This window comes from Carcharhinus amblyrhynchos, chromosome 35 (assembly GCF_965287045.1).
Source record: "Carcharhinus amblyrhynchos chromosome 35, sCarAmb.v2.hapA, whole genome shotgun sequence".
NCBI classification, from domain to species: Eukaryota; Metazoa; Chordata; class Chondrichthyes; order Carcharhiniformes; family Carcharhinidae; genus Carcharhinus; species Carcharhinus amblyrhynchos.
Genome location: NC_137358.1, coordinates 18,857,470 through 18,884,645, shown reverse-complemented (window position 1 = coordinate 18,884,645; position 27,176 = coordinate 18,857,470). Strand labels below are relative to the sequence as shown.

The 27,176-nt window shown below is 47.2% G+C and overlaps 2 protein-coding genes across 5 annotated transcripts in view; one reads left to right on the top strand and one right to left on the bottom strand.

Moving 5' to 3' along the window:
• ddx59 (DEAD (Asp-Glu-Ala-Asp) box polypeptide 59) overlaps nucleotides 1–2,387 on the bottom strand; it is a 36,329-nt gene extending 33,942 nt beyond the window's left edge. The window contains exon 1 of the mRNA XM_080217399.1: nucleotides 2,291–2,387. The gene's annotated coding sequence lies outside the window, so the exon portion shown is untranslated. The remainder of the gene's footprint in view (nucleotides 1–2,290) is intronic.
• Nucleotides 2,388–2,731: 344 nt separating this feature from the next.
• Nucleotides 2,732–27,176, top strand: part of fam234b (family with sequence similarity 234 member B) — a 63,580-nt gene continuing 39,135 nt past the window's right edge. For all 4 annotated transcript variants that reach the window (XM_080217458.1, XM_080217457.1, XM_080217456.1 and 1 more), the window contains exons 1-4: nucleotides 2,732–2,779; nucleotides 11,059–11,469; nucleotides 15,186–15,302; nucleotides 26,098–26,286. In XM_080217458.1, the coding sequence (XP_080073584.1) occupies nucleotides 2,743–2,779; nucleotides 11,059–11,469; nucleotides 15,186–15,302; nucleotides 26,098–26,286 (754 nt within the window). In that variant the 5' untranslated portion in view covers nucleotides 2,732–2,742. The remainder of the gene's footprint in view (nucleotides 2,780–11,058; nucleotides 11,470–15,185; nucleotides 15,303–26,097; nucleotides 26,287–27,176) is intronic.

Sequence of the window (27,176 nt, the reverse complement as noted above, 5' to 3'; positions counted from 1 at the left end):
CTAGGCGCATCTACAACTGCAGCAGGCAGGGCATTCCATTCCCCCACCACCCTCTGGGTAAAGAACCTACCTCTGACATCCGTCCTATAACTACCAGCCCTTAATTTAGAGCTATGTCCCCTCGTGCTAGTTTTCTCCATCCGAGGAAAAAGGCGATCACTGTCCACCCTATCTAAACCTCTAATCATCTTATATGTTTCAATAAGGTCTCCTCTTAGCCGCCTTCTTTCCAACGAAAACAACCCCAAATCCCTCAGTCTCTCCTCATAGGACCTTCCCTCCATACCAGGCAACATCCTGGTAAACCTCCTCTGCACCCTCTCCAAAGCCTCCACATCCTTCCTGTAATGTGGGGACCAGAACTGTACACAATACTCCAAGTGCGGCCGCACCAGAGTTTTGTACAGTTGCAACATGACATTGCGGCTCCTAAATTCAATCCTCCTACCAATAAACGCCAAGACACCGTATGCCTTCCTAACAACCTTATCGACTTGATTTCCAACTTTCTATGCACATATACACCTAGATCCCTCTGTTCGTCAACACTATTCAGAGTCCTACCGTTAGCCCTATACTCTACACATCTGTTATTCCTGCCAAAGTGAATTACCTCACACTTTTCCGCATTAAACTCCATCCGCCACCTCTCGGCCCAGCTCTGCAACTTGTCCAAGTCTCTCTGTAAACTATGATACCCCTCACCACTATCTACCACTCCTCCGACTTTGGTGTCATCAGCAAATTTACTAATCCATCCTTCTATACCCTCATCCAGATCATTTATAAAAATTGCAAACAGCAGTGGCCCCAAAACAGATCCCTGAGGCGTACCACTTGTAACCGAACTCCATGACGAATACTTTCCATCAACCACCAGCTGTCTTCTATCAGCTAGCCAATTCCTGATCCAATTAACTAAATCACCCTCAATCCCATACATCTGCATTTTCTGCAGAAGCCTTCCATGGTGAACCTTATCAAACGCCTTACTAAAGTCCATATGTACCACGTCAACTGCCTTACCCCCATCCACCTCTTTGGTCACTTTTTCAAAAAACTCAATAAGGTTAGTAAGGCACGACCTACCCTTCACAAAACCATGCTATCTCCAATCAATTCATTACTCTCTAAATAACTATAAATCCTATCCCTAATAATTTTTTCTAATACTTTGCCCACAACAGAAGTAAGACTCACCGGTCTATAATTCCCGGGGAAGTCTCTATTCCCCTTCTTAAACAATGGGACAACATTCGCTATCCTCCAGTCTTCTGGCACCATACCTGTGACCAATGACGACCTGAAGATCAGAGCCAGAGGCTCTGCAATCGCCTCTCTTGCCTCCCAGAGAATCCTAGGGTAAATCCCGTCCGGCCCAGGGGACTTATCTATTTTCAAACCCTCAAGAATATCTAGCACATCCTCCTTATCTACTGCAATACTCTCCAGTTTACAACCCTGTAACCCAGTGTTCTCCACAACTACATTTATGTCTCCCTGCGTGAATACCGAAGAGAAATATTTGTTCAGTGCCTCTCCAACCTCTTCCGGTTCCACACATAACTTCCCACTACTGTCTCTGACTGGCCCTAATCAATCTTCTATTCTTAACATATCTAAAGAAAGCCTTAGGATTCTCCTTAATCCTATCAGCCAAAGTCTTCTCGTGTCCTCTTTTAGCTCTTCTTAACTCCCTCTTTAACTCCCTTCTGGCTAATCTATAGCTTGCCAGTGCACTACCTGAGCCCTCAAGCCTCATCAAAGGGATCAAGGAATATGGTGGGGGGGTATTAGGATATTGAATTGGATGATCAGCCACGATCAAAATGAATGGTGGAGCAGGCTCGAAGGGCCGAATAGCCTCCTCCTGCTTCTAGTTTCTGTGTTATACTAAATCAAATCAAAAAGGAATGAGGATGAAATCCCGAGTCAGTGATCGGCGGTCAAATTAGCGACAAAACAAAGTGGGTAGTCATAAAGAAAAGAGAAAGACCGACATCTATCTGGTAGCTTCTCAGTCTGTAGGGGATCATTTCCCCCCCCCCAAAACACAGAAAGTGCTGGAAAATCTCAGCAGGTCTGACAGTATCTGTGGAGAGAGAACAGAGCCAATGTTTGGGGTCTGGATGACCCTTCATCATAGAATCGTTGGTTTTCCAGCATCTTCAGCTTTTGTTTCAGATTACAGCACCCCCAGAATTTTGCTTTAAATTTCCTCCAGTTCCCCCACCGACCCCGGCCTCCAGTTCCTCCCCGGCCACCCTCCGCTTCCCACCGCCACACTCACACACTCGCCTCCGGGCGCCTTCCCCAAGTTCGGAAAACCCAGCGGCTGCAAGGGGGAACGTTGAGCGCCCCTCCAGTTGTTCCGCCCGTCACCAATTGAGTGCGGCTCTCCTCCAGGCAGTGCGGTGCGACTTGAAATGGGGTCCGGAGGCAACGCGGCATCTGATAGAGAGGGGGGGGGGGGGGGGGGCGCAGGGGAAAACACCGAGGTGTCGCACACTTTGACTGGAAAGTGTGCAAGCAGATAAATGATCCGGGTGGGAATCGCATTAAAACAAAAAGTACACTCAAAGCCGGAATGTAGAAAGAAAGGCAATGACTGATGTGGTGATTCGAATTAGTTTTGATGGTTTTTTTTTGGCAGGGATCGGAGTTTATCGCTAAAACCAGAACTGAACTACAACTCCCGACAGACCTTGCGCGTATTGCGCAGGCGCGGTAAGCAGAAACAAGATGGCGGCGGCTCTGTCCAGGGCGCTGAAGCTCCCAGGTAGGTGACAGCAATGAGCTGTTAGACCATCAACACTAACATAACATCTCTGTCCAAACCATTACACTAAATATTTACCTCACCTCCAACATTCTACCCCAGCATACAGACTTATCTACCTTTCCATTCCCTCGACCTGCCTTTAATTTTATCTTCTATATTTGAAACACGAAATGTTGGGTTTATTATCGTCACAGGTATTAGTGTACAGTGAAAAGTATTGCTTCTTGCATGCCGTACGGTCAAAGCATAGAGAAGGAAAGGAGAGAGTGCAGAACGTGGTGCTACAGTCGTAGCTGGGGTGCAGAGAAAGATCGACTGAATGTGAGGTAGGTCCATTTAACAGTCTGATGGCAGCAGGGAAGAAGCTGTTTATGGTACGTGGTCTCAGACTTTTGTATCTTCTTCCCAACAGAAGAAGGTGGAAGAGAGAATGTCTGGGGTGCTCGATTGTGCTGGCTGTTTCTGAGGCAGCGGGAAGTGTGGACAGAGGCAATGGTTGGGAGGCTGGTTTGTGTGATGGTTTGGGCTACGTTTATTATGACCTTTTGTAGTTTCTTGCGGTCTTTGGCAGAACAGGAGCTCTTACCAAACTGTGACACAACCAGAAAGGATGATTTCTATGGTGCATCTGTAAAAGCTGGTGAGAGTCGTAGCTGACATGCCAAAAAGTCTTCTGAGAAAGTATAGGCATTGGTGGGCTTTCTTAACCATAGTGTCGGCACGCAGGGACTAGGAGAGGTTGTTGGTGGCCTGGACATCTAAAAACCGGAAGCTTCCAACCATTTCTCCTTCATCCCCATTGATGGATACAGGGACATGTTCTCCACTATGCTTCAACAATCTCCTTCATTCTGTTGACTTTGAGGGAGCGATTATTGTCGTCACACCAGTTCACCAGATTCTCATTCCTGTATTCTGTCTCATGATTGTTTGAGATTTGACCCACTACATGATGTTGTCAGCAACTTGAAAATCGAGTTGGAGGGGAATTTGGCCACAGAGTCGTAGGTGTATACGGAGTATAGTAGGGGGCTGAGAACACCGCCTTGTGGACACCAGTGTTGAGGATGATCAGGGAGGAGGTGTTGTTACCTATCCTTATTGATTATGGTCTGTGGGTTAGAAAGTTCAGGATCCATTCGCAGAGGGAGGAGCTGAGCTGAGCCCCAGGCGTGGAGTTTGGAGATGAGTTTTGTCAGGATAATGGTACTGAAGGCTGAGCTGTAATCAGTAAATAGGAGTCTGACATAGGTGTCCTTGTTATTTAGGTGTTCCAGGGTTGGGTGCAGGGCCAGGGAGATGGCATCTGCTGTGGATCTATTGTGGCGGTAGGCAAACTGTAGTGGATCCAGGTAGTCCAGGAGGCTGGAATTGATTTGTGCCATGACTAACCTTTCGAAGCACTTCATAATGATGGATGTCAGAGCCACCGGCTGATAGTCATTAAGGCACGCTGCTTGGTTTTCCTTAGGCACTGGGATGATGGTCATCTTCTTGAAGCAGATAGGGACCTCAGATTGTTGTAAAGAGAGGTTGAAAATGTCTGTGAATACCCCCGCCAGCTGATCCACGCAGGATCTGAGTGCCCGTCCAGGTACCCCAGTCGGACCAATCACTTTCCATGAGTTTGACCTCTGAGAAAGCTGCTGTGACAGCTGCAATGGTGACCCCAGATACAGGTTCATCCAGGGTTTCCTGGGTGGAGGGCGTGCCCTTGTTGATTTCTTGCACAAAAGGGGCATAGAATGCGCTGAGCTCATCAGTGAGTGATGTGTTGGAGCTGGCGATTTTACATGCCTTGATCTGGTAGTCTGTTACGTCTTGCAGACTATGCCGTAGTCGGCAGGGGTGCGGGTGGCTAGCCTGGGACTCTAGCTTGGTCTGGTACTGTCTTTTGGCATCTTTGATGGATCACCTTTGATCAGATCTGGCTTTCTTGTATAGGTCAGGGTCACCTCAGACTTCAGGCAGTGACTATCCCTGTTCGTCCATGGTTTCTAATTGATATTTTGAGGATATGTTGAGGAGCTGTATTCCTGCAGACTTCTTTTAATAGCCATAAAGCCGATAATCAAATTTCAAGTGATCAGCAAAACAAGCAAAGACAACACTGGGAAAACCTATGTCACAAGTGATTAGGATGTGATATTCACTGCCTACTAGAGTGACGGATACTATCTGATGGGGTAAATTCAACAGTAGCATTCAAAAGGGAATAAGATAAATACTTGAAAGAGAGAAAGCTGCAGAAGTTTGAGGAAATGGTCTAAGCAGATTTGAAAGAGCCCGGGACAGACTCGAGGGGCTGATCAGTCTCTTTCTGTGCTGTGCTGTCTGCGCCTATGAACAGCTAAGCAAACTGATCCGTTGCGTCACAAAAGTCTTCCAAATCCTAAGATGTGCAGGTCAGGTTGATTGGCCTTTCTCACTTGCTCCTTATTGTCAGGGGGATTAGCAGGGTCAATATGTGGAGTTACGGGGATAGGGCCTGGCTGGGATTGTTGGTGCATACTCGATGGGCCGAATGACCTCTTTCTGCAGTATAGGGATTCTGTGATTCCATGTCACATACAATGGATTTCGGAAGGAGAAAGTCATCTAACTTGTGAACAAGGAACGAGGTCTGAGGGAGGAAACTGAAATGATAGAAAATCGTGTTATAATAAGGTAGCTACGAACAAACACACGAGTTAGGAGCAGGAGGAGGCCCCTCAAGCCTGCTCTGCCATTCAATAAGATCATAGCTGATCTGATTACAACTTAAACCCCACATTATTGCCTACCCTCGATAACCTTTCACCCCTTTGTGAGTCAAGAATCTGCCTTAAGAATATTCAAAGACTTTGTTTCCACTGCCTTTTGAGGAAGAAAGTTCCAGAGGCTCATGACCCTCCAGAGAGAAAAGAAATTCTCCTCATCTCTGTCTTAACTGAGCAGCCCCTTATTTTTAAACAGTGATCCCCCCATTACCCCCTCCTGCCTTCCCTGCCAGTTCTAGATTCTCCCACAAGAGGAAACTTCATAGACACACAGAGGGATCTGGGTGTGCAAGCCCGCAGATCCTTAAAGGTGGTGAAGAAGGCATATGGCATGCTTGCCTTTATTGGACGGGTATAAAAGTACCCGTATAGAGTATAAAAGTTGGCATGTGATGTTGCAGTTATATGGAACATTGGTTAGGCCACATCTGGAATACTGCGTCCAGTTCTGGCCTCCACACTACCAGGAGGACGTGGAGGTTTTGGAGAGAGTGCAGAGAAGGTTTACCAGGATGTTGCCTGGTATGGAGGGTATTAGCTATGAGGAGAGATTGAGTAAACTAGGGTTGTTCTCCCTAGAAAGACGGATGTTGAAGGACGACCTAATAGAAGTTTATAAAATTATGAAGGATATAGATAGGGTGAACAGTTGGAAGCTTTTTCCCAGGTCAGAAATGACAAACACAAGGGGTCACAAGTTCAAGGTAAGGTGGGGGGGGGCAAGGTTCAATACAGATATGCAGGGGACATATTTTACACAGAGGGTGGGGGCCTGGAATGCACTACCAAGCAAGGTGGTTAAGGCAGATACACTAGGATCACTTAAGACTTATCTAGATAGCCACATGAACAGACTGGGAATAGAGAGATATAAACAGATGGTCTAGTTAGGAGCATGTGAGCGGTGCAGGCTCGGAGGGCAGAAGGGCCTGTCCTGTGCTGTATTGTTCTTTGCCCTTTTTGTTGAAACATCTCCACATCCAACCTGTCAATACACTTCAGTATCTTAAAGCTTTTGACCAAATCACAATCCTACTCTTCTAAACTACAGTGAATTCAAGCCTCACCTCTCCAATCTTTCCTCATAAGACAACCTACCCGTTTCTGGTGGTCGTCTGGTAAACCTTCTCTGAATTGCTTTTAATGCATTTAAATTGTTCCTTTAAAAAGGAGGCCAATACTGTACACCTGTCAGCCACAAAAGTAAAATGGAAAAGGTAGCCAAGCCATGATTTATAAAGGAAATTAGAGATAGTATTAAATCCAAGAAAGAGGGATAAAAATTAGCCAGGAAAAAAAACAACAGCCCTGAGGATTTGGAGCAGTTTAGAATTGAGCAAAGGGAGGACCAAGGGATTGATTAAGAAGGGGAAAAGAGAGTACTGGAGTAAGCTTGGAGGGATATAAAAACTGACTGTAAGAGCTTATATAGATATATGAAAAAGATTGGTGAAAGTAAGTGTAGGTCCCTTACAGTCAGAAATGGGAATTTATAATGGGAAACAAAGAAATGGCTGACCAGTTAAATACATACTTTGGTTCTGTCTTCACAAAGGGAGGACACAAATTACGTTCCAGAAATGTTGGGGAACACAGAATTTAGTGAGAGGGAGTAGAGAAATTATTTTGGGGAAATTAGTGGGATTGAAAACTGATAAATCTCCAAGGCCTGATAATCTACATCCCAGAGTACTTAAGGAAGTGGCCCGAGTAACAGTAGGTGCATTGGTGTACACTTTCCAAGGTTCTATAGACTCTGGAACAATTTCTGTAGATTGGAGGGTAGCTAATGTAACCCCACCATTTAAAAAGAAAGGTAGAGAGAAAGCAAGGAATTATCGACCAGTCAGTCTGATGTTGGTAGTGGGGTAAATTCTAGAGTCCATGATAATAGATTTTATAGAAAAACACTTGAAAAGCATTGACAGGATTGGACATAGTCAGCATGGATTTATGAAAGGGAAATCATACTTGACAAATCTACTGGAATTTTTTTGGGGATGTATCTAGTAGAGTTGATGAGAGGGAGCCGGTGGATGTGGTTTATTTGGACTTTCAGAAGGCTATCAGTGAGTTCCACATGAGAGATTAGTGTGTAAAATTAAAGTGCATGGGATTGGGGGAAGTGCATAGAGTTGGTTAGAAAATTAGTTGATGAGCAGGAAACAAAGAGTAAGATCAAACAGGTCTTTTTCCGAAGATAGGCAGTGACTAGTGGGGTACCTCAGGTGTAGATGGCAGATGTAGATGCAGTACGATGTGAGAGGTTATCCACTTTGGTAGCAAAAACAGGGAGGCAGATTATTATCAGAATGGCTAAAAATTAAGAGAGGGGAATGTGCAACAAGACCTGGTGTCCTCATGCACACGTCTCTGAAGGTAACATTGCAGGTGCAGCAGGCAGTAAAGAAGGTAAAAAGTATGTTGGCCTCCACAGGGAGAGGATTTGATTAGAAGAGTAGGAATGTCATCCTGCAATTCTACAGGGCCTTGGTGAGGCCTCACCTGGAATATTTTATATAGTTTTAGCCTCCTTATTTGATGTTCATGCTGCAGAGGGAGTGCAGCAAAGGTTTACCAGACTGTTTCCTGAGACGGCTGGACTGATGTGTGGGGAGAGATTGAGTCAGTTGGGATTACATCCACTGGAGTTCAGAAGAATGAAGGGGGATTTCTTAGAAACCTATAAAATTCAAATAGGAATTCGACAGAGTAAATGCAGGGAGGGTGTTCCCAATGGTGGGGATGTCTAGAACCACTCAGGCTCTGTCACAAGCAGCTCCAAAAAAACCATCTCTTAGATATTCCACAACTTACTTTCCTTGGGATCCACTACCTAGCTCATTTTTCCAGTCCACTGCATATAGAAGTCCCCTGTGATTATTGTAATATTTCCTTTCTTATTTGCCTTTTCTATCTCCTGATTTATTTTTTGCCCCACATCCTGACTACTGCTAGGGGGCCTATATATAATTCACATCAGGGTCTTTGTGATTCCTCAACTCTGCCCACAGAGATTCTATGCCTCCTGATCCTATATCACTGCTTGCTATCGATTTAACTTCATTCCTTACTAACAATGCAACCCTGCTCCTTTTGCCCATCTGTCTGTCCTTCTGATAGGACACATATCCTTGGATATTTAGATCCCAACCCTGATCCCCTTGCAGCCATGTCTCTGTGATGCCCACAGCATCGTACCGGCCAATTTCAATGTGCACAACAAGCTCATTTATCTTGTTCCGCATTTAGCTACAACATTCTCAGTCCTTGACCATCTTCCTTCTCATACATGTCACCTTTTTTCCTCTGCCTGAGGTTAGATTCCTGCCACCTTCTACACTCTCTGTTCTATTACGTGGTCTGGAAACTTTACTAACTCTCCTGAGCCCTCAGCTCCATTAACCTGCACTTCTACCCTCTCCTTTAACTTTGATTTTCTAATTCTCCATGCAACTGAACCCTTCCTCCCACCTGTTTAGTTTAAGGCCCTATCTACAGCCCTAGTTATATGATTCACCAGGACTCTGGTCCCGGTGCGATTCAGACGAAAACCATCCCATTGGAACAGGTCCCATCTTCCCCAGTGCTGGTGCCAATGTCCCATGAATTCAAACCCATTCCTCCCACTTCAATCTTTGAGCCATGCATTTTCCTCCTTAATCTGTGCCAATTAGTTCGTGGCTCAGGTAGTAATCCAGAGATTATTCCTTTTTGGTTCTGCTTTTTAATTTAGCTCCCAGCTGTTCATACTCCCTGAGCAGAACCTTTATTCCTTTTCTGCCTATGTCATTGTCACCTACATGGATCACAGCAACTGGATCTTTACCTCTCGTTCCAAGTTCCTCTGCAGCCCAGATGAGATATCCCTAACCTGAGCACCAGGTAGGCAACACCTTCAGGACTCTCGATCCTGGTCAGTATCTGTGCCCCTAACTATACTATCTCCAATTAAACTACCTTTTTCTCTCCCCACTTGAACAGCTCCCTCTACCACGATGCTGTGGTCAGTTTGCTCATCCTCCCTGCGGCACCCATTCCCATCCATACAGGGAGCAAGAATCTCAAACCTGTTGGACAAGTTCAGGGACTGAGGCTCCTGTAACCCTACCTCCTGGATTCCTCTACCTGCCTGACTCGCAGCCGCACCCTTCTGTCCCCGAGCACTAGCCGAATTCGAGATATTTAATCTGAGGGGTGTGACTGCCTTCTGGAAGGCAGTGTCCAGGTACCTCTCCCCATTCCTGATGTGTCACAGCATCTGAAGCTGAGAATCCAGCTCACTCTGAGCCAGAGTTCCTCAAGCAACCAACACTTATTACTGACATGATCACTGGGAGCTCTGCACCTCAGAGCTCTGCAATTTCTCACCATTTCGATAATAAGCTTCTTTCTCATTCATCTTGTTGAAATGGACATTTTCACATTTGCCCACATTATATGGCATTTGCCAGATTTTACCCACCCTTTTAACCTATTGTTGGGTCCATTCATTCGTTCGGAGAGATGAGAGAACAGCACGGATATGAGTTTTAAAATAGTTTTCTTTTATTGAAAAGAGTTTAATGAATTAACATGACAGAAGCAAAAAAACAAACTTGGAGACTAGCTTCTCAGTCAGGCCCTGAACTGAACTGAACTTAAACTAGAGCTTGAACTGAATGCGCACACATTAAAGCCAAAATATATTTCAACCTTGATCTCGTTATTAGAAGTGTTTTTCACGTGCTGTCTCCACCTAGAGAAGCAATCCTTGCAGTTGCTGTAATGGGAAACTGTTGTTTGCCTGCATTGTGTACCCTTCAGGAATGCAGTCAATTTTTAGCTAACCTCTCATGCCTTGTGTTTCTACATGTAGTCAACATATCTGCAAATGTGCAGCTTAGCAGAATTAGTTAACCCCTACAGTCTGGCATTTAAGTGTAATTGTCCATAGGCAGAAATATCTTAAAATGAAGTCTTTGCATAGACTGTAACAAACAGGACTAAGAATACACAAGATCCCTCACCTATCTAATCCTTTTGTAGCCTCTTTACATCCTCTTCACAATTTACCTTCCTACCTATCTTTGTGTCATCAGCAAATTTAGCAACCGTACCTTCACTCCCTTCACCCAAGTCATTGATCTAAATTGTAAAAGTTGAAAAGTGTTTAGAGCGTGGCACAGTGGTTAGCACAGCTGCCTCACAGCGCCAGGGACTGGGTTCAATTCTCGGGTCACTGTCTGTGTGGAGTCTGCACATTCTCCCCGTGTCTGCGTGGGTTTCCTCCGCATGCTCCGGTTTTCTCCCACAGTCCAAAGATGTGGGGATTAGGTTGATTGGCCATTCTACATTGACCCATAGTGTCAGGGGGATTTGCAGGGTAAATATGTGGGGTTACGGGAATAGATCCAGGGTGGGAGTTTGGCCAGTGCAGATTCGATGGGCCGACCGACCTGCTTCTGCACTGTAGGAATTCTATGAGATGGGAAGAGCGTCGGTGAGCATCCTTTTCAATAACTCTTCATTTTCCAGGGAAAAAGATTCATGATCTGGGAGAGTACGACCCACTCCGGCAGGCTGACAGCGATGACAGTGAGGACGATGGCAATCTCGACTACCAGAAGAACGGCAGCCTCCAGGCCGAGGTTAACGTTGAGGCCACACTTGACGGTGACACAGATGCTGCAGTTGAAATGCACGCTCTGAAAGTGAAGCAACGGCGGCTGGACGAAACCAGCTCTGCGGAGGTTCGAGCTACGGAGGTATCGGACGAGTTTACCATTAAAACCAGAAGGTCACTCGTCCCTTGCCTGCGGACGGCCGCCTTCCTTCTCACTCTTGCTTTCGCCATGGTCCTGGTCCTCGTCTGTGCTTTCTTCATCCCGTGCTCAAGGAGCCAGCCGCAGATGACCTCATGGAACCGCAGCCTGGGCCAAGCCGCTGGTGAGCGGTGCTGGGAGGGTGGAAACGCAATGGCGGCCACACTTTGTGTATTAGAGTGACGGGCGGGGGATGGGAGGAGCCGTGTAACACCTCCCGTTGTAGTGGCGAGCAAGGACTGGTGATCCCGGCTCGGGTGAATTGCTGACCTTCGCCCTGCCATATCCAGGAGGTGCTGACCGGAGGTCAGGCATGCCCACACACAAGGAGAGCTGAGCATCTCTACCCGCTCTTCACCTTTTAGTGAACGATGAAGCTGCACTGGTTGAGATCAGGCCGCTCACAGTCCTGTGCAGTGGGAATGGTGTATGGCCAGAAAGGTTCACGGGAAAGAATGGAAAATGCACTGAAATTTTGAACAAGTAGCACTTCTGCCAACTTTGCTCCATTTTCCCTGTCTTCTCTTCCCACTGCCACGGAGCCGGTGTTTTGATGAGATACACACCACCCCCTCCACCACATCTGCCATCGCCACTCCGTAAAGAGATGGTAGCAGATCAGGAGGATGGGCTGGGAGTGGAAGGTCCTGCAATTTATCAGCCCTCCCTGTGATGAACCGTCCAGCACTCAGCATGTCCTGATGATGGTGGAAAGAAGTCTCACAACACCAGCTTAAAGTCCAACAGATTTATTTGTAGCAAATGCCACAAGCTTTCGGAACACGCTGTTCTTTCATCAGGTGGGTGGGAGTTCTGATCACAAACAGGGCACAGAGACACAAACTCAATTTACAAGAATAATGGTTGGAATGTGAGTCTTTACAGCTAATCAAGTCTTAAAGGTGCAGACAATGTGAGTGGAGAGAGGGTTAAGCACAGGTTAAAGAGATGTGTATTGTCTCCAGACAGGACAGTTAGTGAGATTTTGCAAGTCCAGGCAAGTCGTGGGGGTTACAGATAGTGTGACATGAACCCAAGATCCCAGTTGAGGCCGTCCTCGTGTGCAGAACTTGGCTATCAGTCTCTGCTCAGCGACTCTGTGCTGTTGTGTGTTGTGAAGACCGCCTTGGAGAACGTTTACCCGAAGATCAGAGGCCGAATGCCCGTGACCGCTGAAGTGTTCGCCAACAGGAAGGGAACAGTCTTGCCTGGTGATTGTTGAGTGGTGTTCATTCATCCGTTGTCGTAGCATCTGCATGGCCTCCCCAATGTACCAGGCCTCGGGACATCCTTTCCTGCAGCATATCAGGTAGACAACGTTGGCCGAGTTGTAAGAGTATGTACCGTGTACCTGGTGGATGGTGTTCTGACGTGTAATGATGGCATCCGTGTCGATGATCCGGCATGTCTTACAGAGGTTGCTGTGGCAGGGTTGTGTGGTGTCGTGGTCACTGTTCTCCTGAGGGCAAGAAATGGAGGTGTGGGGATGGCCTTGACGAGATGTTTGTCTTCATCAATGACCTGAGGAAGGCTGTGGAGAAGGTATCATAGCCTCTCCATTCCAGGGAAGTACTGGACGATGAAGGGTACTCTGTCCACCGTGTCCCGTGTTTGGTCTTCTGAGGAGGTCAGTGCGGTTTTTGGCTGTGGTGTGTCAGAACTGTCAATCGATGAGTTGAGCATCATATCCTGTTCTTATGAGGGCATCTTCCAGTGTTTGGAGGTGTCTGTTGCGATCCTCCTCATCTGAGCAGATCCTACGGAGGGCTTGTCCGTAGGGGATGGCTTCTTTAACTGTTTAGGGTGGAAGCTGGAGAAATGGAGCATTGTGAGGTTATCCATGGGCTTGCAGTACAGCGTCCGCACCAAACTCCCCAGCCTTCAGGAGAATAGTGACCACGACACCACACAACCCTGCCACAGCAACCTCTGTAAGACATGCCGGATCATCGACATGGATGCCATCATCTCACATGAGAACACCATCCACCAGGTACACGGTATATACCCTTGCAACTCGGCCAACGTTGTGTACCTGATACGCTGCAGGAAAGGATGTCCCGAAGCATGGTACATTGGGGAGACCATGCAGACGCTACGACAACGGATGAATGAACACCGTTTGACAATCACCAGGCAAGACTGTTCCCTTCCTGTTGGCGAACACTTCAGTGGTCACAGGCATTCAGCCTCTGATCTTTGGGTAAACGCTCTCCAAGGCGGCCTTCACGACACACGACAGCGCAGAGTCGCTGAGCAGAGACTGATAGCCAAGTTCCGCACACATGAGGACGGCCTCAACCGGGATCTTGGGTTCATGTCACACTATCTGTAACCCCCGTGACTTGCCTGGACTTGCAAAACCTCACTTACTGTACCGTCTGGAGACAATACGCTTACTTTAAACCTGTGCTTAACCCTTCGCCACTCACATTGTCTGTACCTTTAAGACTTGATTAGCTGTAAAGACTCACATTCCAATCATTATTCTTGTAAATTGAGTTTGTGTCTTTATGCTCTGTTTGTGATCACCCACCCACCTGACGAAGGAACAACGTGTTCCAAAAGCCTGTGGCATTTGCTGCAAATAAACCTGTTGGACTTTAAGCTGATGTTGTGAGATTTCTTTCTGTTTTTACTCCAGTCCAATGCTGGCATCTCCACGTTCTGATGATGGTGGCAGAGTGGTTAGCACTGCTGCCTCTTAGCACCATGGATCTGGGTTCAATTCCCAGCTCGGGTCACTGTATGTGTGGATTTTGCACATTCTCCTCGTGTCTGTGTGGGTTTCTTCCAGATGCTCCGGTTTCCTCCCACAGTCCAGAGATGTGCAGGTTAGGTTGATTGGCCATGCTAAATTGCCCCTTAGTGTTCAAAGACGTGCAGGTCATATGGAGTTCGGCTGCAGATCAGCCATGATCTCATGGAATGGTGGAATAGGATCCAGGGACTAAATGACCTCCTTAACCATTCCTATAGAGGTGGCAGAATGACTGAGAGTTTTGGGAGAGAACCCCACCTGCTGGCTGCTCAGTTTGCCAACACCAACATCAGCCCTCAAACCTTTCTTTTGAATTGTAAAGGATGGATCTTGCTGTATCTCAACCAGAAGAGACTGTTTCTGTAGCAGGTGACTGAGAGATGGTCACTGCTATTTAAGAACAAGAGATTTGTGGAAACTGGCAGAAAAGTTTGACCATTTTTGAATAAATCAATCTCAGTGCAGTGTGCCCCAGCCTCATTCTAGGCTCTTTCCTGTGTTATTGTGCCTCTTTAACAATCCTCCCATTAGGACGGCGCTGTGGCACAGTTGTTAGCATTGCTACCTCACAACACAGGGACCCGGGTTCAATTCCGGTTTTGGGCCACTGTCTGTGTGCAGTCTGCATGTTCTCCCAGTGTCTGCTTGGGTTTTCTCTGGGTGCTCCGGTTTCCCCCCTCAGTCTGAAAGACGCGCTGGTTAGGTGCATAGACAAACAGACACCGGAGTGTGGTGACTATGGGAATTTCACAGTAACTTCATTGCAGTGTTAATGTAAGCCTTACCTGTGACTAATAAATAAATAAGCTTTATAATAAATAAATCTAGGTGCTCAGATTTCCTCCCGTAATCCAAAGATGCACAGGTTAGGTGGATTGGCTGTGTTAAATTGTCCTTTGGTGTCCCAAAACATGTAGGTTGGATGATTTAAATGTGTGGGGTCATGGGGATAAAGTGGGGGAGAGGGCCTGGGTGAGATAGTGTGTCAGAGTCAGTGCAGACTCGATGGGCCAAATGGCCTCCTCCTGCATTGTGGGGATTCTATGATGATTCATCCAGGGCTTCTTTCTTTCCCACAGGATTCCCTCCTGTGATGACCCTCTGGGATGTCAACGATGATCAAGTTTCTGATGTTATTGTTTCCTTCAGTTCCACTGGGAAAACCCGGGACCAGAGAGGAGGCCTCCGACTACAAGGTAATGTAGGGCTGCTGGACATCTGACAGTATCTGGATAGGATTCCAAAACACTCACCTTCACTCAATCAGTTGAAGTTGCTTCATCCTATTATAAGATTCACTGGACATTGTAACCTAGTGAAGCAGATAACATCTTACCAGGGAACAACCCAAAGCCAACACAAGCCTACATTACAATCATTTCCTTTCCCAAGGGTTTACTGTTTCTGGGGTGAATGCTCTCGATTCAGCTTTCTGCAGTGAGTTTCTCTGGTAACTCTACTCTCCCCCCGTGTGTCTCCCCGTGAGTTCCTGCTAGTTTACTCGGAAAGATAATCAACCCCCAACCAAATCCTGGGAAGACCGAACCATTGTATTTGGTCCGTGTTACAAGCTTTTGTTTCCTGACTATCTCCATCATTGACGATTGCATGAAGCTGAGCCAGAGATGGTGATGGGAAGATTGTCTAATTCCACTTCTATAACATTGCCCAACAGCACCCAGGTCTCAGCTCAGCCTCTCCTGAAAGCCTCGGCCATACGTTTATTATCTTTAGACTTGACTGTTTCAGTCATCTCTTGGCAGGCTTCTCATCTTCTAACCTGTGTTCATCCAATCTCTCGTGCCCATATCCTAACCTGCCCCAAGCTCGTTTGCCCATCACCCCTGGGATGGCTGACTTACTTTAGCTCCTGTCTGAAAATGCCTCAGTTTTAAAATCCCCAATTCTGATTACAGATCTCTCCTTGGTGTTCCCTTTTCCATAGTCTCCTGTAGCCCTACAACCCTTCAGGGTCTCTGCGCTCCTGCAATTCCGCCCCTGTGCACATCCCCAAGTCGGTGACGCTGTGTTCAGCTTTGGAACTCCGTCCCTAAAAACACTCGCCTCTTTACCCCTCCCTCCTTTCCTCTTAAAGCCCATCTCTTTGACGAAGCTTTTGATTGTCCATTCTGGTTATCGCCCTCTGTGGCTGTTTCTATTGATAATGTTCTTGCCAAGTATCTTGGGGCATTTTGCCACGCTAAAGGCACCAGGTAAATGAAAGTTGTTGTTGTAAAGGCACATGCTGCTGGGATTGGTTTGGTGATTTTGAGTCGTCATCGGTTCTGGCCAATTGTCCAATCACATCACATGTTCTAAGGACATAAGAAATAGGAGCAGGAGTAGGCCATCTAACCCTTCGAGCCTGCCCTGCCATTCAATAAGATCATGGCTGATCTGAAGTGGATCAGTTCCACTTTCCCGCTTTCTCCCCATAACCCTTAATTCCCCTGTCTATCAGAAACCTATCTACCCGTGACTTAAATATATTCAGCGAGGTAGCCTCCACCACTTCAACAGGCAGAGAATTCCAGAGATTCACCACCCTTTGAGTGAAGAAGTTCCTCCTCAACTCTGATCTAAACTGCAGCCCCCCCCCCACCTTATCTTGAGGCTGTGCCCTCTAGTCCTGCTATCCTTTCTAAGCGGGAAGAATCTCTCTACCTCTACCCTATCCATCCCCTTCAGTATCTTATACGTCTCTATAAGATCCCCCCTCATCCTTCTAAACTCCAACGAGTACCGGCCCAGTCTATTCAAGTTCTCCTCATAAGCTAACCCCCCTCATCTCCGGTATCAGCCTAGTGAACCTCCTCTGCACTCCCTCCAAGGCCAATATATCCTTCCACAAGCGCAGTGACCAAAACTGCACACAGTACTCCAGTTGCAGCCTCACCAGTATCCTGTACAGTTGCAGCAAGACCTCCCTGCTTTTATATTCAATCCCCCTCTATAAAGGCCAACATCCCATTTGCCTTCTTGATCACCTGCTGCACCTGCAGACTGGGTTTTTGCGACTTGTGCACAAGGACCCCCAGGTCCCTCTGCACCGTAGCATGCTGCAGCTTTTCACCCTTTAAATAATAATCCCTCCTACTATTATTCCTGCTACAGTGGATAATCTCACACTTGCTAACATTATACTCCATCTGCCAGGTCCTCGCCCACTCGCTCAGCCTATCTAGATCTGCAGACTTTCCACACCCTCCACGCAATTTGCTTTTCTACTTATCTTCGTGTCATCAGCAAATTTCGTCACCCTACACTCAGTCCCCTCCTCCAGATTTCTATATAAATGGTAAACAGTTGAGGCCCCAGCACCGATCCCTGCGGCACTCCTCTAGTCACCAACCGCCATTCAGAATAGCACCCATTGATACCAACTCTCTGCTTCCTATTAGACAGCCAATCCTCTATCCACGCTAACCTCTTACCCCCAACTCCGTGCCTTCTGTAGCAACCTTTTATAAGGCACCTTATCAAACGCCTTTTGGAAATCTAAAAACACCACATCCACCGGTTCCCCTCTGTCTACTGCATGTTCTGCAAGTTGAATGAACTGAACTGGGATTAGTAAGACCAAAGAACAACGTGACTGACTCCAGTGCGAAGGGGATGAGTTCTGCCAAAAGGAGTGATTAAAGGAGTTTGAATATTGCAGCCAAAGGCGGTTAGAAATCATAGAATCTCTACAGTGCAGGAACAGGCCATTTGGCCCGTCCAACCTGCACTGACTCTCTGATGGATCATCTCACCCAGAGCCTATCCACGTCACCCTACATATTGCTCCTACTAACCCCCTAACCCACACATCTTGGGACACTTAAGGAGCAATTTAGCATGACCAGTCCACCTAACCTGCACATCTTTGGACTGTGGGAGGAAACCGGAGCACCCGGAGGGAATCCATGCAGACGTCGAAACATAGAACAGTACAGCACAGTACAGGCCCTTCGGTCCTCGATGTTGTGCCGAGCTATGCCCGAACCCAAGATCAAGCTATCCCACTCCCTGTCATTCTGGTGTGCTCCATGTGCCTATCCAATAACCGCTTGAAAGTTCCTGAAGTGTCTGATTCCACTATCACAGCAGGCAGTGCATTCCACACCCCAACCACTCTCTGAGTAAAGAATCTACCTCGGACATCCCTCCTATATCTCCCACCATGATCCTTATAGTTATGCCCCCGAGTAACAGCTACATCCACCCGGGGAAATAGTCTCTGAACATCCACTCTATCAATCCCCCTCATCATCTTCTAAACCCCTACTAAGTCGCCTCTCATCCTCCTCGTCTCCAAAGAGAAAAGCCCTAGCTCCCTCAACCTTTCCTCCATAAGACCTACCCTCCAAACCAGGCAGCATCCTGGTAAATCTCCTCTGCACTCTCTCCAATGCTTCCACATTCTTCTTATAGTGAGGTGACCAGAACTGAACACAGTATTCCAAATGTGGTCTCGCAAGGTCCTGTATAGTTGCAGCATAACCCCATGGCTCTTAAACTCAAACCCCCGTTAGTAAGTGTTAACACACTGTAAGTCTTCTTCACAGCTCTGTCCACTTGAATGGCAACCTTCAGAGATCTGTGAATATGAACCCCAAGATCTCTCTGTTCCTCCATGTTCCTCAGAACCCTGCCATTGACCATGTAATCCGCATTCAAGTTTGTCCTACCAAAATGAATCACCTCACACTTATCAGGGTTAAACTCCACCTGCCACTTTTCGGCCCCGCTCTGCATCCTATCAATGTCTCTTTGCAGCCTACAAGAGCTCTCCACCGTCAGCAAATTTACTAACCCATCCTTCCAAGTCACTGATAAAAATCACAAATAGCAGAGGACCCAGCACTGATCCCTGTGGTACACCGCTGGTAACTGGCCTCCAGTCTGAAAATTTTCCCTCCTCCACCACCCTCTGTCTTCTATGAGATACAGTAAGAAGTCTGACAACACCAGGTTTAAGTCCAACCAGTTTATTCGATAGTAATCCCACAAGCTTTCGGAAACGGTGTTCCTTCATCAGGTGTGTGGAAGGTTCTGATTGGAGAAAGACATATAAAAGTCACACACAATTTACAGAATACTGATCAGAATGTGAGTCTTTACAGCTAACCTGCTATTCAAGCCTTAAAGGTGCAGACAATGTGAGTGGAGATAGCATTAAGCATAAGCTAAAGAGATATGTATTGTCTCCAGACATGACAGTAAGTGAGATTTTGCAAGCCCTGGCAAGCCATGGGGGTTATAGATAGTGTGACATGAACCCCAGATTCCGGTTGAGGCCATCCTCATGTGTGCGGAACTTGGCTATTAGTTCCTGAGCACCTAGAATAGCAGATTAACTGCAAAGACTCACATTCTGATCAGTATTCTGTAAACTGTGTGTGACTTTTATATGTCTTTCTCTGATCAGAACCTTCCACACACCTGACGAAAGAACACTGTTTCCGAAAGCTTGTGGAATTACTATCAAATAAACTGGTTGGACTCTTAATTATCCCCATGAACAGTGAGGACTCAAAGATCAAAGCTAAAGGCTCCGCAATCTCATCTTTTGCCTCCCAAAGTATCCTAGGATGTATCCCATCTGGCCCAGGGGACTTATCGACCCTCAGCTTTTTCAAAATTGCTAATACATCTTCCCTCAGAACATCTACCTTCTCCATCCTATCAGCCTGTATCACACACTTATTCTCAAAAACATGGCCCCTCTCCTTAGTGAACACTGAAGAAAAGTATTCATTCAACGCCTCACCTATCTCTTCTGACTCCGTGCACAAGTTCCCACTACTATCCTTGACCGGCCCTAACCTCACCCTGGTCATTCTTTTATTTCTCACGTAAGAGAAAAAGCCTTGGGGTTTTCCTTGATCCGACCCGCCAAGGATTTCTCATCCCCCTCCTAGCTCTCCTAAGCCCTTTCTTTAACTCATTCCTAGCTTCCTTGAAACCTTCAAGCGACCCAACTGAACCTTGTTTTCTCATCCTTACATACACTTCCTTTTTCCTGTTGACAAGAGATTCAACCTCTTTTGTGAACCATGGTTCCCTCACTTAGCCATTTCCTCCCTGCCTGACAGGGACATACCTATCAAGGACATGCAGTATTTGTTCCTTGAACAAGCTCCACTTTTCATTTGTGCCCATACCTGACAGTTTCTGTTCCCATCTTATGCTCCCTAATTCTTGCCTAATGGCATCATAGTTACCCCGGCCCCAATTATAAACCCTGCCCTGCCGTGTGACCCTATCCCTCACCATTGCAATATTGAAGGACACTGGATTGTGGTCACTATCTCCAAAGTGCTCTCCCACAAACAAATGTAACACTTGGCCCGGTTCATTACCCAGTATCAAGTCCAATGTGGCCCCACCTCTTGTCGGCTTATCCACATACTGTGTCAGGAAACCCTCCTGCACACACTGTACAAAAAGTGCCCCATCCGAACTATTCGACCTATAAAGGTTCCAATCAATATTTGGAAAGTTAAAGTCACCCATGATAACTACCCTGTGACCTCCACACCTATCCATAATCTGCTTTCCTCCTCCACATCTCTATGACTATTTGGGGGCCTATAGAAAACTCCTAACAATGTGACCGATCCTTTCCTATTTCTAACTCCAGCCCATATTACCTCAGTCGGCAGATCCCCCTCGAAATGCCTTTCAGCAGCCGTTAAACTATCCTTGATTAACAATGATAGAGCAGGGTCAGGAATGGATGTTGCAGGTGCCAGGGTACAAGTGCTTTAGTCGGAGTAGAGAAGGAGGTAGAAGGGGGGGTGGAGTAGCATTATTGGTCAAGGACTATATCACAGTGTCAGAGAGGAAGTTTAATGAGGATTTGTCTGTTGAGGTAGTATGGGCAGAAATTAGAAATAGGAGAGGAGAGGTCACCCTGTTGGGAGTCTTTTATAGACCTCCAAAAAGTTCTAGAGAGGTTGAGGAAAGGATTGCAGAGACGATCCTGGTTAGGAGTGAAAGTAATAGGGTAATTGTTATGGGGGATTTTAACTTTACTAACATTGATTGGAATAGCTATAGCTCTAGCTCGTTAGAGGGGTCAGTTTTTGTTCAAAGTGTGCAGGAAGGTTTTTTAACTCAATATGTAGATAGGCCAACTAGAGGTGAGGCTATATTGGACTTGGTGCTGGGAAATGAGCCAGACCAGGTGCTAGACTTGGAAGTTGGTGTGCTTTTTGGTGATAGTGACCACAATTCGGTTACGTTCACCTTAGTGATGGAAAGGGATAGGCATGAACCTCGGGTCAGTAGTTTTAGCTGGGGGAAGGGTAACTATGAGGCCATTAGGAGAGAATTAGGAAGCATTGGTTGGACTAGGAGATTACAGGGACTAGGAACGTCTGAAATGTGGAGTTTGTTCAAGGAGCAGCTACTGTGGGTCTGTGATAGGTATGTCCCTGTCAGGCAAGGAGGAATTGGTAGGGCTAGGGAACCGTGGTGCACGAAAAAAGTTGATTTGTTGGTTAGGAAGAAGAAGGAGGCTTATGTTCGGATGAGGCTTGAGGGCTCGGGTAGTGCAGTAGAAAGCTTTAGATTGGCTAGGAGGGAGTTGAAGAGGGAGTTAAGAAGGGCTAGAAGAGGGCATGAGATGACTTTGGCTGATAGGATTAAGGAGAATCCTAAGGCGTTCTATAGGTATGTCAAGAATAGAAGGTTGGTCAGGGCAAGATTAGGGCCAGTTACAGACAGTAGGGGGAAGTTGTGTGTGGAACCGGAAGAGATTGGAGAGGCATTGAACCATTATTTCTCTTCGGTGTTCACACAGGACGATATGAATGTAGCTGAGGAGGTCACTGGGGTGAAGGGGTGTAAAATAGAAAGTATTGTAGTTGATACAGAGGATGTGTTGGATATTCTAGAAGGGTTGAAAATAGATAAGTCCCCTGGTCCTGACGGGATTTACCCTAGGATTCTATGGGAGGCAAGAGAGGTGATTGCAGAGCCACTGGCTCTGATCTTCAGGTCGTCGTTGGTCTCTGGTATAGTACCGGATGATTGGAGGACAGCGAATGTTGTCCCATTGTTTAAGAAGGGGAGCAGAGACTTCCCTGGGAATTATAGACCAGTGAGTCTTACTTCTGTAGTGGGCAAGGTTTTAGAAAGAATTATTAGGGATAGGATTTATAGTTATTTGGAGAGTAATGAATTGATTAGAGATAGTCAGCATGGTTTTGTAGCGGGAAGGTCGTGCCTTACTAACCTTATTGAGTTCTTTGAGAAGGTGACCAAAGAGGTGGATAGGGGTAAGGCAGTAGATGTGGTATATATGGATTTTAGTAAGGCGTTTGATAAGGTTCACCATGGTATGCTTCTGCAGAAAATGCAGATGTATGGGATTGGTGGTAATTTAGGTACTTGGATCAGGAATTGGTTAGCAGATAGGAGACAGAGGGTGGTGGTTGATGGTAATTATTCATCATGGAGTTCGGTTACGAGTGGTGTGCCTCAGGGATCTGTTTTGGGGCCACTGCTGTTCGTAATCTTTATTAATGATCTGGATGAGGGTATAGTTGGGTGGATTAGTAAGTTTGCTGATGACACCAAAGTCGGAGGTGTGGTAGATTGTGAGGAAGGGTGTCGAAGTTTGCAGGGTGACTTGGACAGGTTGCAGAGCTGGGCCGCGAGGTGGCGGATGGAGTTTAATGCGGAGAAGTGTGAGGTAATCCATTTCGGTAGGAATAACAGATGTGTTGAGTATAGGGCTAACGGGAGGACTTTGAATAGAGTGGAGGAGCAGAGGGATCTAGGTGTATGTGTACATAGATCCCTGAAAGTTGGGAATCAAGTAGATAAGGTTGTTAAGAAGGCATACGGTGTCTTGGCGTTTATTGGTAGGGGATTGAATTTAGGAGTCGCAGCATCATGTTGCAACTGTACACAACTCTGGTGCGGCCGCACTTGGAGTACTGTGTGCAGTTCTGGTCCCCACATTACAGGAAGGATGTGGAGGCTTTGGAGAGGGTGCAGAGGAGGTTTACCAGGATGTTGCCTGGTATGCAGGGGAGGTCCTATGAGGAGAGACTGAGGGATTTGGGGTTGTTTTCACTGGAAAGAAGGCGGCTAAGAGGGGATCTTATAGAAACATATAAGATGATTAGAGGTTTAGATAGGGTGGATGGTGATAGCCTGTTTCCTCGGATGGAGAAATCTAGCACGAGGGGGCATGGCTTTAAATTAAGGGGGGTAGTTATAGGACGGATGTCAGGGGCAGGTTCTTTACCCAGAGGGTGGTGAGGGACTGGAATGCCCTGCCTGCTGCAGTTGTAAATGCGCCTAGTTTGGGGGCGTTTAAGAGATTGGTGGATAGGTTTATGGACGAAAAAGGAGTGGTTTAGATTAGTGGGTCAATGTTTTTTTTTAAAAATAAGACTGGTCGGCGCAACATTGTGGGCCGAAGGGCCTGTTCCGCGCTGTAATGTTCTATGTTCTATGTTCTATGTTCTATGCTACTCCTCCGCCTCTTTTACCACCTTCCCTACCCTTACTGAAACATCTATACCCCTGAACTGCCAACAACCATTCATGTCCCTGTGCTAACCCTGTCTCTGTAATGGCCACATCATAGTCCCAAGTACCAATCCACGCTCCAAGTTCACCTACCTTATCCCTGATGCTCCTTACATTGAAATAGATACACTTCAACCCACCATTCTGTCTCCCTGTACACTCCTGCGACCTTGATACCTTCCTCAATACCTCACTACCCTCAACACTGGCTTCTGAACTACAGCTCATTTTCCCATCCCCCTGACAAATCAGTTTAAATGCCCTCGAAGAGCCATAGCAGATTTCCCTCCCAGGATATTGCTGCCCCTCTGGTTCAGGTGTAAACTGTCCTGTTTGTCCAGGTCTGATCTTCCCCAGAATGTGCTCTGATTATCCATGTAACTGAAACCCTCTCTCCTACACCATCCCTGCAGCCACATGTTAATCTGCACTCTCTCTCCCTGTTCCTCAACTCTCTTATCACGTGGCACCGGCAACAAACCAGAAATGACAACATGCTTGTCTTAGAACATAGAACATTCCAGTGCAGTACAGACCCTTCGGCCCTCGATGTTGCGTCAACTAGTGGAACCAATCTAATGACCCTCTAACCTAAACTATTCCAATGTTACCCATATGCCTATCCACTGACCGTTTGAACGTCCTTAAAGTTGGTGAGTCAACATGCTTGTCTTGGCTCTCAGCTTCCATCCATAGGCCCCTAAATTCCTGTTTTAAATCCCTGTCCCTTCTCCTACCCGTGTCATTGGTACCGATGTGTACCACGACCTGCGACTAATCCCCCTGCCCCTTAAGGATCCTGAAAACTTGGTCTGAGACATCACTGACCCTGGCACCCAGGAGGCAACATACCATCCGTGAGTCTCTTTTGCTGCCGCAGAACCTCCTATCTGTCCCTCTAACCGTTGCGTCCCCAATAACTATTGCTCTCCGTTCTGAGGCACAGGGACGGACTCAGTGCTGGAGATCTGGTCACCTTGGCCTACCACTGGTAAGGGAGAATGTGTAAACTCCACACTGACAATCACCTGAGGCTGGAATCAATCTCGGGTCCCTGGTGCTGGGATGAGCTGTGCTAACCCGCTGTGCTGCCTCAGTTGAAGGATCCCTCAGTGACCTATAAAGGGAGAGCAAACTCGCTAAACATACACATTGAAATTGATTAAAGAAACCTTCTTTACATGAAAAAGAGTGAAATGTTTGGAACAATATTTTAGAAATTCTCATTCATTCTTGGGATGTGGGCATTGCTGTCGAGCTCAGCGTTTGTTGCCCATCCCTAATTGCCCTTGAGAAATTTTTGGTGATTCCTCCTGTGGCGACATGAATTGAAACCATCTTCCAGAGGAGCTCTGACAGAGGCCTGACGGCTGGAGTTAACAGGAACAGAGCAGGAATCCATGCTTTGTGGTGAGATCCCTGACCTGAAGTCCTTGTTCAGGATTCTCTTAAGGTTAATTTGCGAGTTGAGTTGGTAGTTTGGGAGATAAATGCGATGTTAGCATTCATGTGGAGAGGACTAGAATACAAGAGCAGGATGTACTGCTGAGGCTTTAGAAGGTTCTGATGAGACCACATTTGGAATATTGTGAGTAGTTTTGGGCCCTGTATCGAAGGAAGGATGTGCTGGCCTTGGAGAGCGTCCAGAGAAGGTTTAACGCGAATGATCCCGGGAATGAAAGGCTTGACATATGAGGGATGTTTGAGGATTCTGGGTCTGTACTCAGTGGAGTTTAGAAGGATGAGGGGGGGATTTCATTGAAACTTACAGAATACTGAAAGGCCCGAATAGAATGGACATGGGGAAAATGTTTCCATCAGTAGGAGAGTCTACGATCTGATGGCACAGCCTCAGAGTAAAGGGACAACACTTCAGAACTGAGATGAGGAGGAATTTCTTCAGCCAGAGGGTTGTGAATCTGTGGAATTCATTGCCGCAGAGAGCTGCAGAGGCCAGGTCGTTGAGTGTGTTTAAGACAGAGACAGATAGGTTCCTGATTGGCAAGGGGATCAAAGGTCACGGGGGGAAAAAGCAGGAGAATGGGTTGAGCCATGATCGAATGGCAGAGTGGACAATGGGCCGAATGGCCTGATTCTGCTCCTATATCTGATGGTCTTTTGAATCTCGGGAAGAAGGAGTCAATCATCCGGATTTCCTGCTCCTGATGGTTCCTGCTGGAGAAGGCATGTGTGCAGCTATTAACCAAGCGGAGAGGGAATGGGAGTCTGACCCACCTGTATCTCCCCCTGCGGTGCAGCACCCTGTTAGCACTGGGTAATCAGGCTGAACCCTGTTCAATGGCAACTCAGAGAGAGGGACAGGCAGACAGAGTCAGTAAGGAGTTGGGAATCTTGCCGAATGGTAGACGGTGTAAATGACGGAGGGATTAGTAACTAACGAAGCTGATAATATAGTGAAATGTCCAATTTGTTAACCTCCCCCTCCTCTTTCTGCAGCTCCGGTGAAACTCCACGTGTCAGTGGCAGTGTTATCTGGTGTGGACGGCAGCGTTCTGTGGACATCCCCGGCCCCGGAGCGACTGAAGTTCATCCAGTGCGGCATTGGCTACGTGGATGGAGGACCGGGTTCTATCTGCCTGCTGGTTGGAATCAGTCACATGTTGAAGGCCGTTAACAGCAGCTCAGGTACGCAGACCCTCGGCACAACCCTCAGGAACTCTGCTTAAAACTATCTGCTACCTTGGTGTCATCACAAGTTCCCATCAGGGTGAGGCTGGATGTGTAATTAACCAGCTCCCAGCTCACAGAGTGTCAGGGTATAGAGTTAGTGACCACAGTTTGCTCTGTCTCTCTGTGACTGGGCCCTGCATTACAGCGCACACTCTGTCACTGATCCATGCGTTACATTGCACACTGTCTGTAACTGGACCCTGCATTACAGCGCACTCTGTCTGTGACTGGACCCTGCGTCACAGCGCACTCTGTCTGTGACTGGACCCTGCGTTACAGCGCATTCTGTCTGTGACTGGGCCCTGCGTCACAGCGCATTCTGTCTGTGACTGGACCCTGCGTTACAGCGCACTCTGTCTGTGACTGGACCCTGCATTACAGCGCACTCTGTCTGTGACTGGGCCCTGCGTCACAGCGCACTCTGTCTGTGACTGGGCCCTGCGTTACAGCGCATTCTGTCTGTGACTGGGCCCTGCGTTACAGCGCACTCTGTCTGTAACTGGGCCCTGCGTTACAGTGCACTCTGTCTGTGACTGGACCCTGCGTCACAGCGCACTCTGTCTGTGACTGGGCCCTGCGTTACAGCGCACTCTGTCTGTGACTGGGCCCTGCGTTACAGCGCACTCTGTCTGTGACTGGACCCTGCGTTACAGCGCACTCTGTCTGTGACTGGGCCCTGCGTTACAGCGCACTCTGTCTGTGACTGGACCCTGCGTTACAGCGCACTCTGTCTGTGACTGGACCCTGCGTCACAGCGCACTCTGTCTGTGACTGGGCCCTGCGTTACAGCGCACTCTGTCTGTGACTGGGCCCTGCGTTACAGCGCACTCTGTCTGTGACTGGAC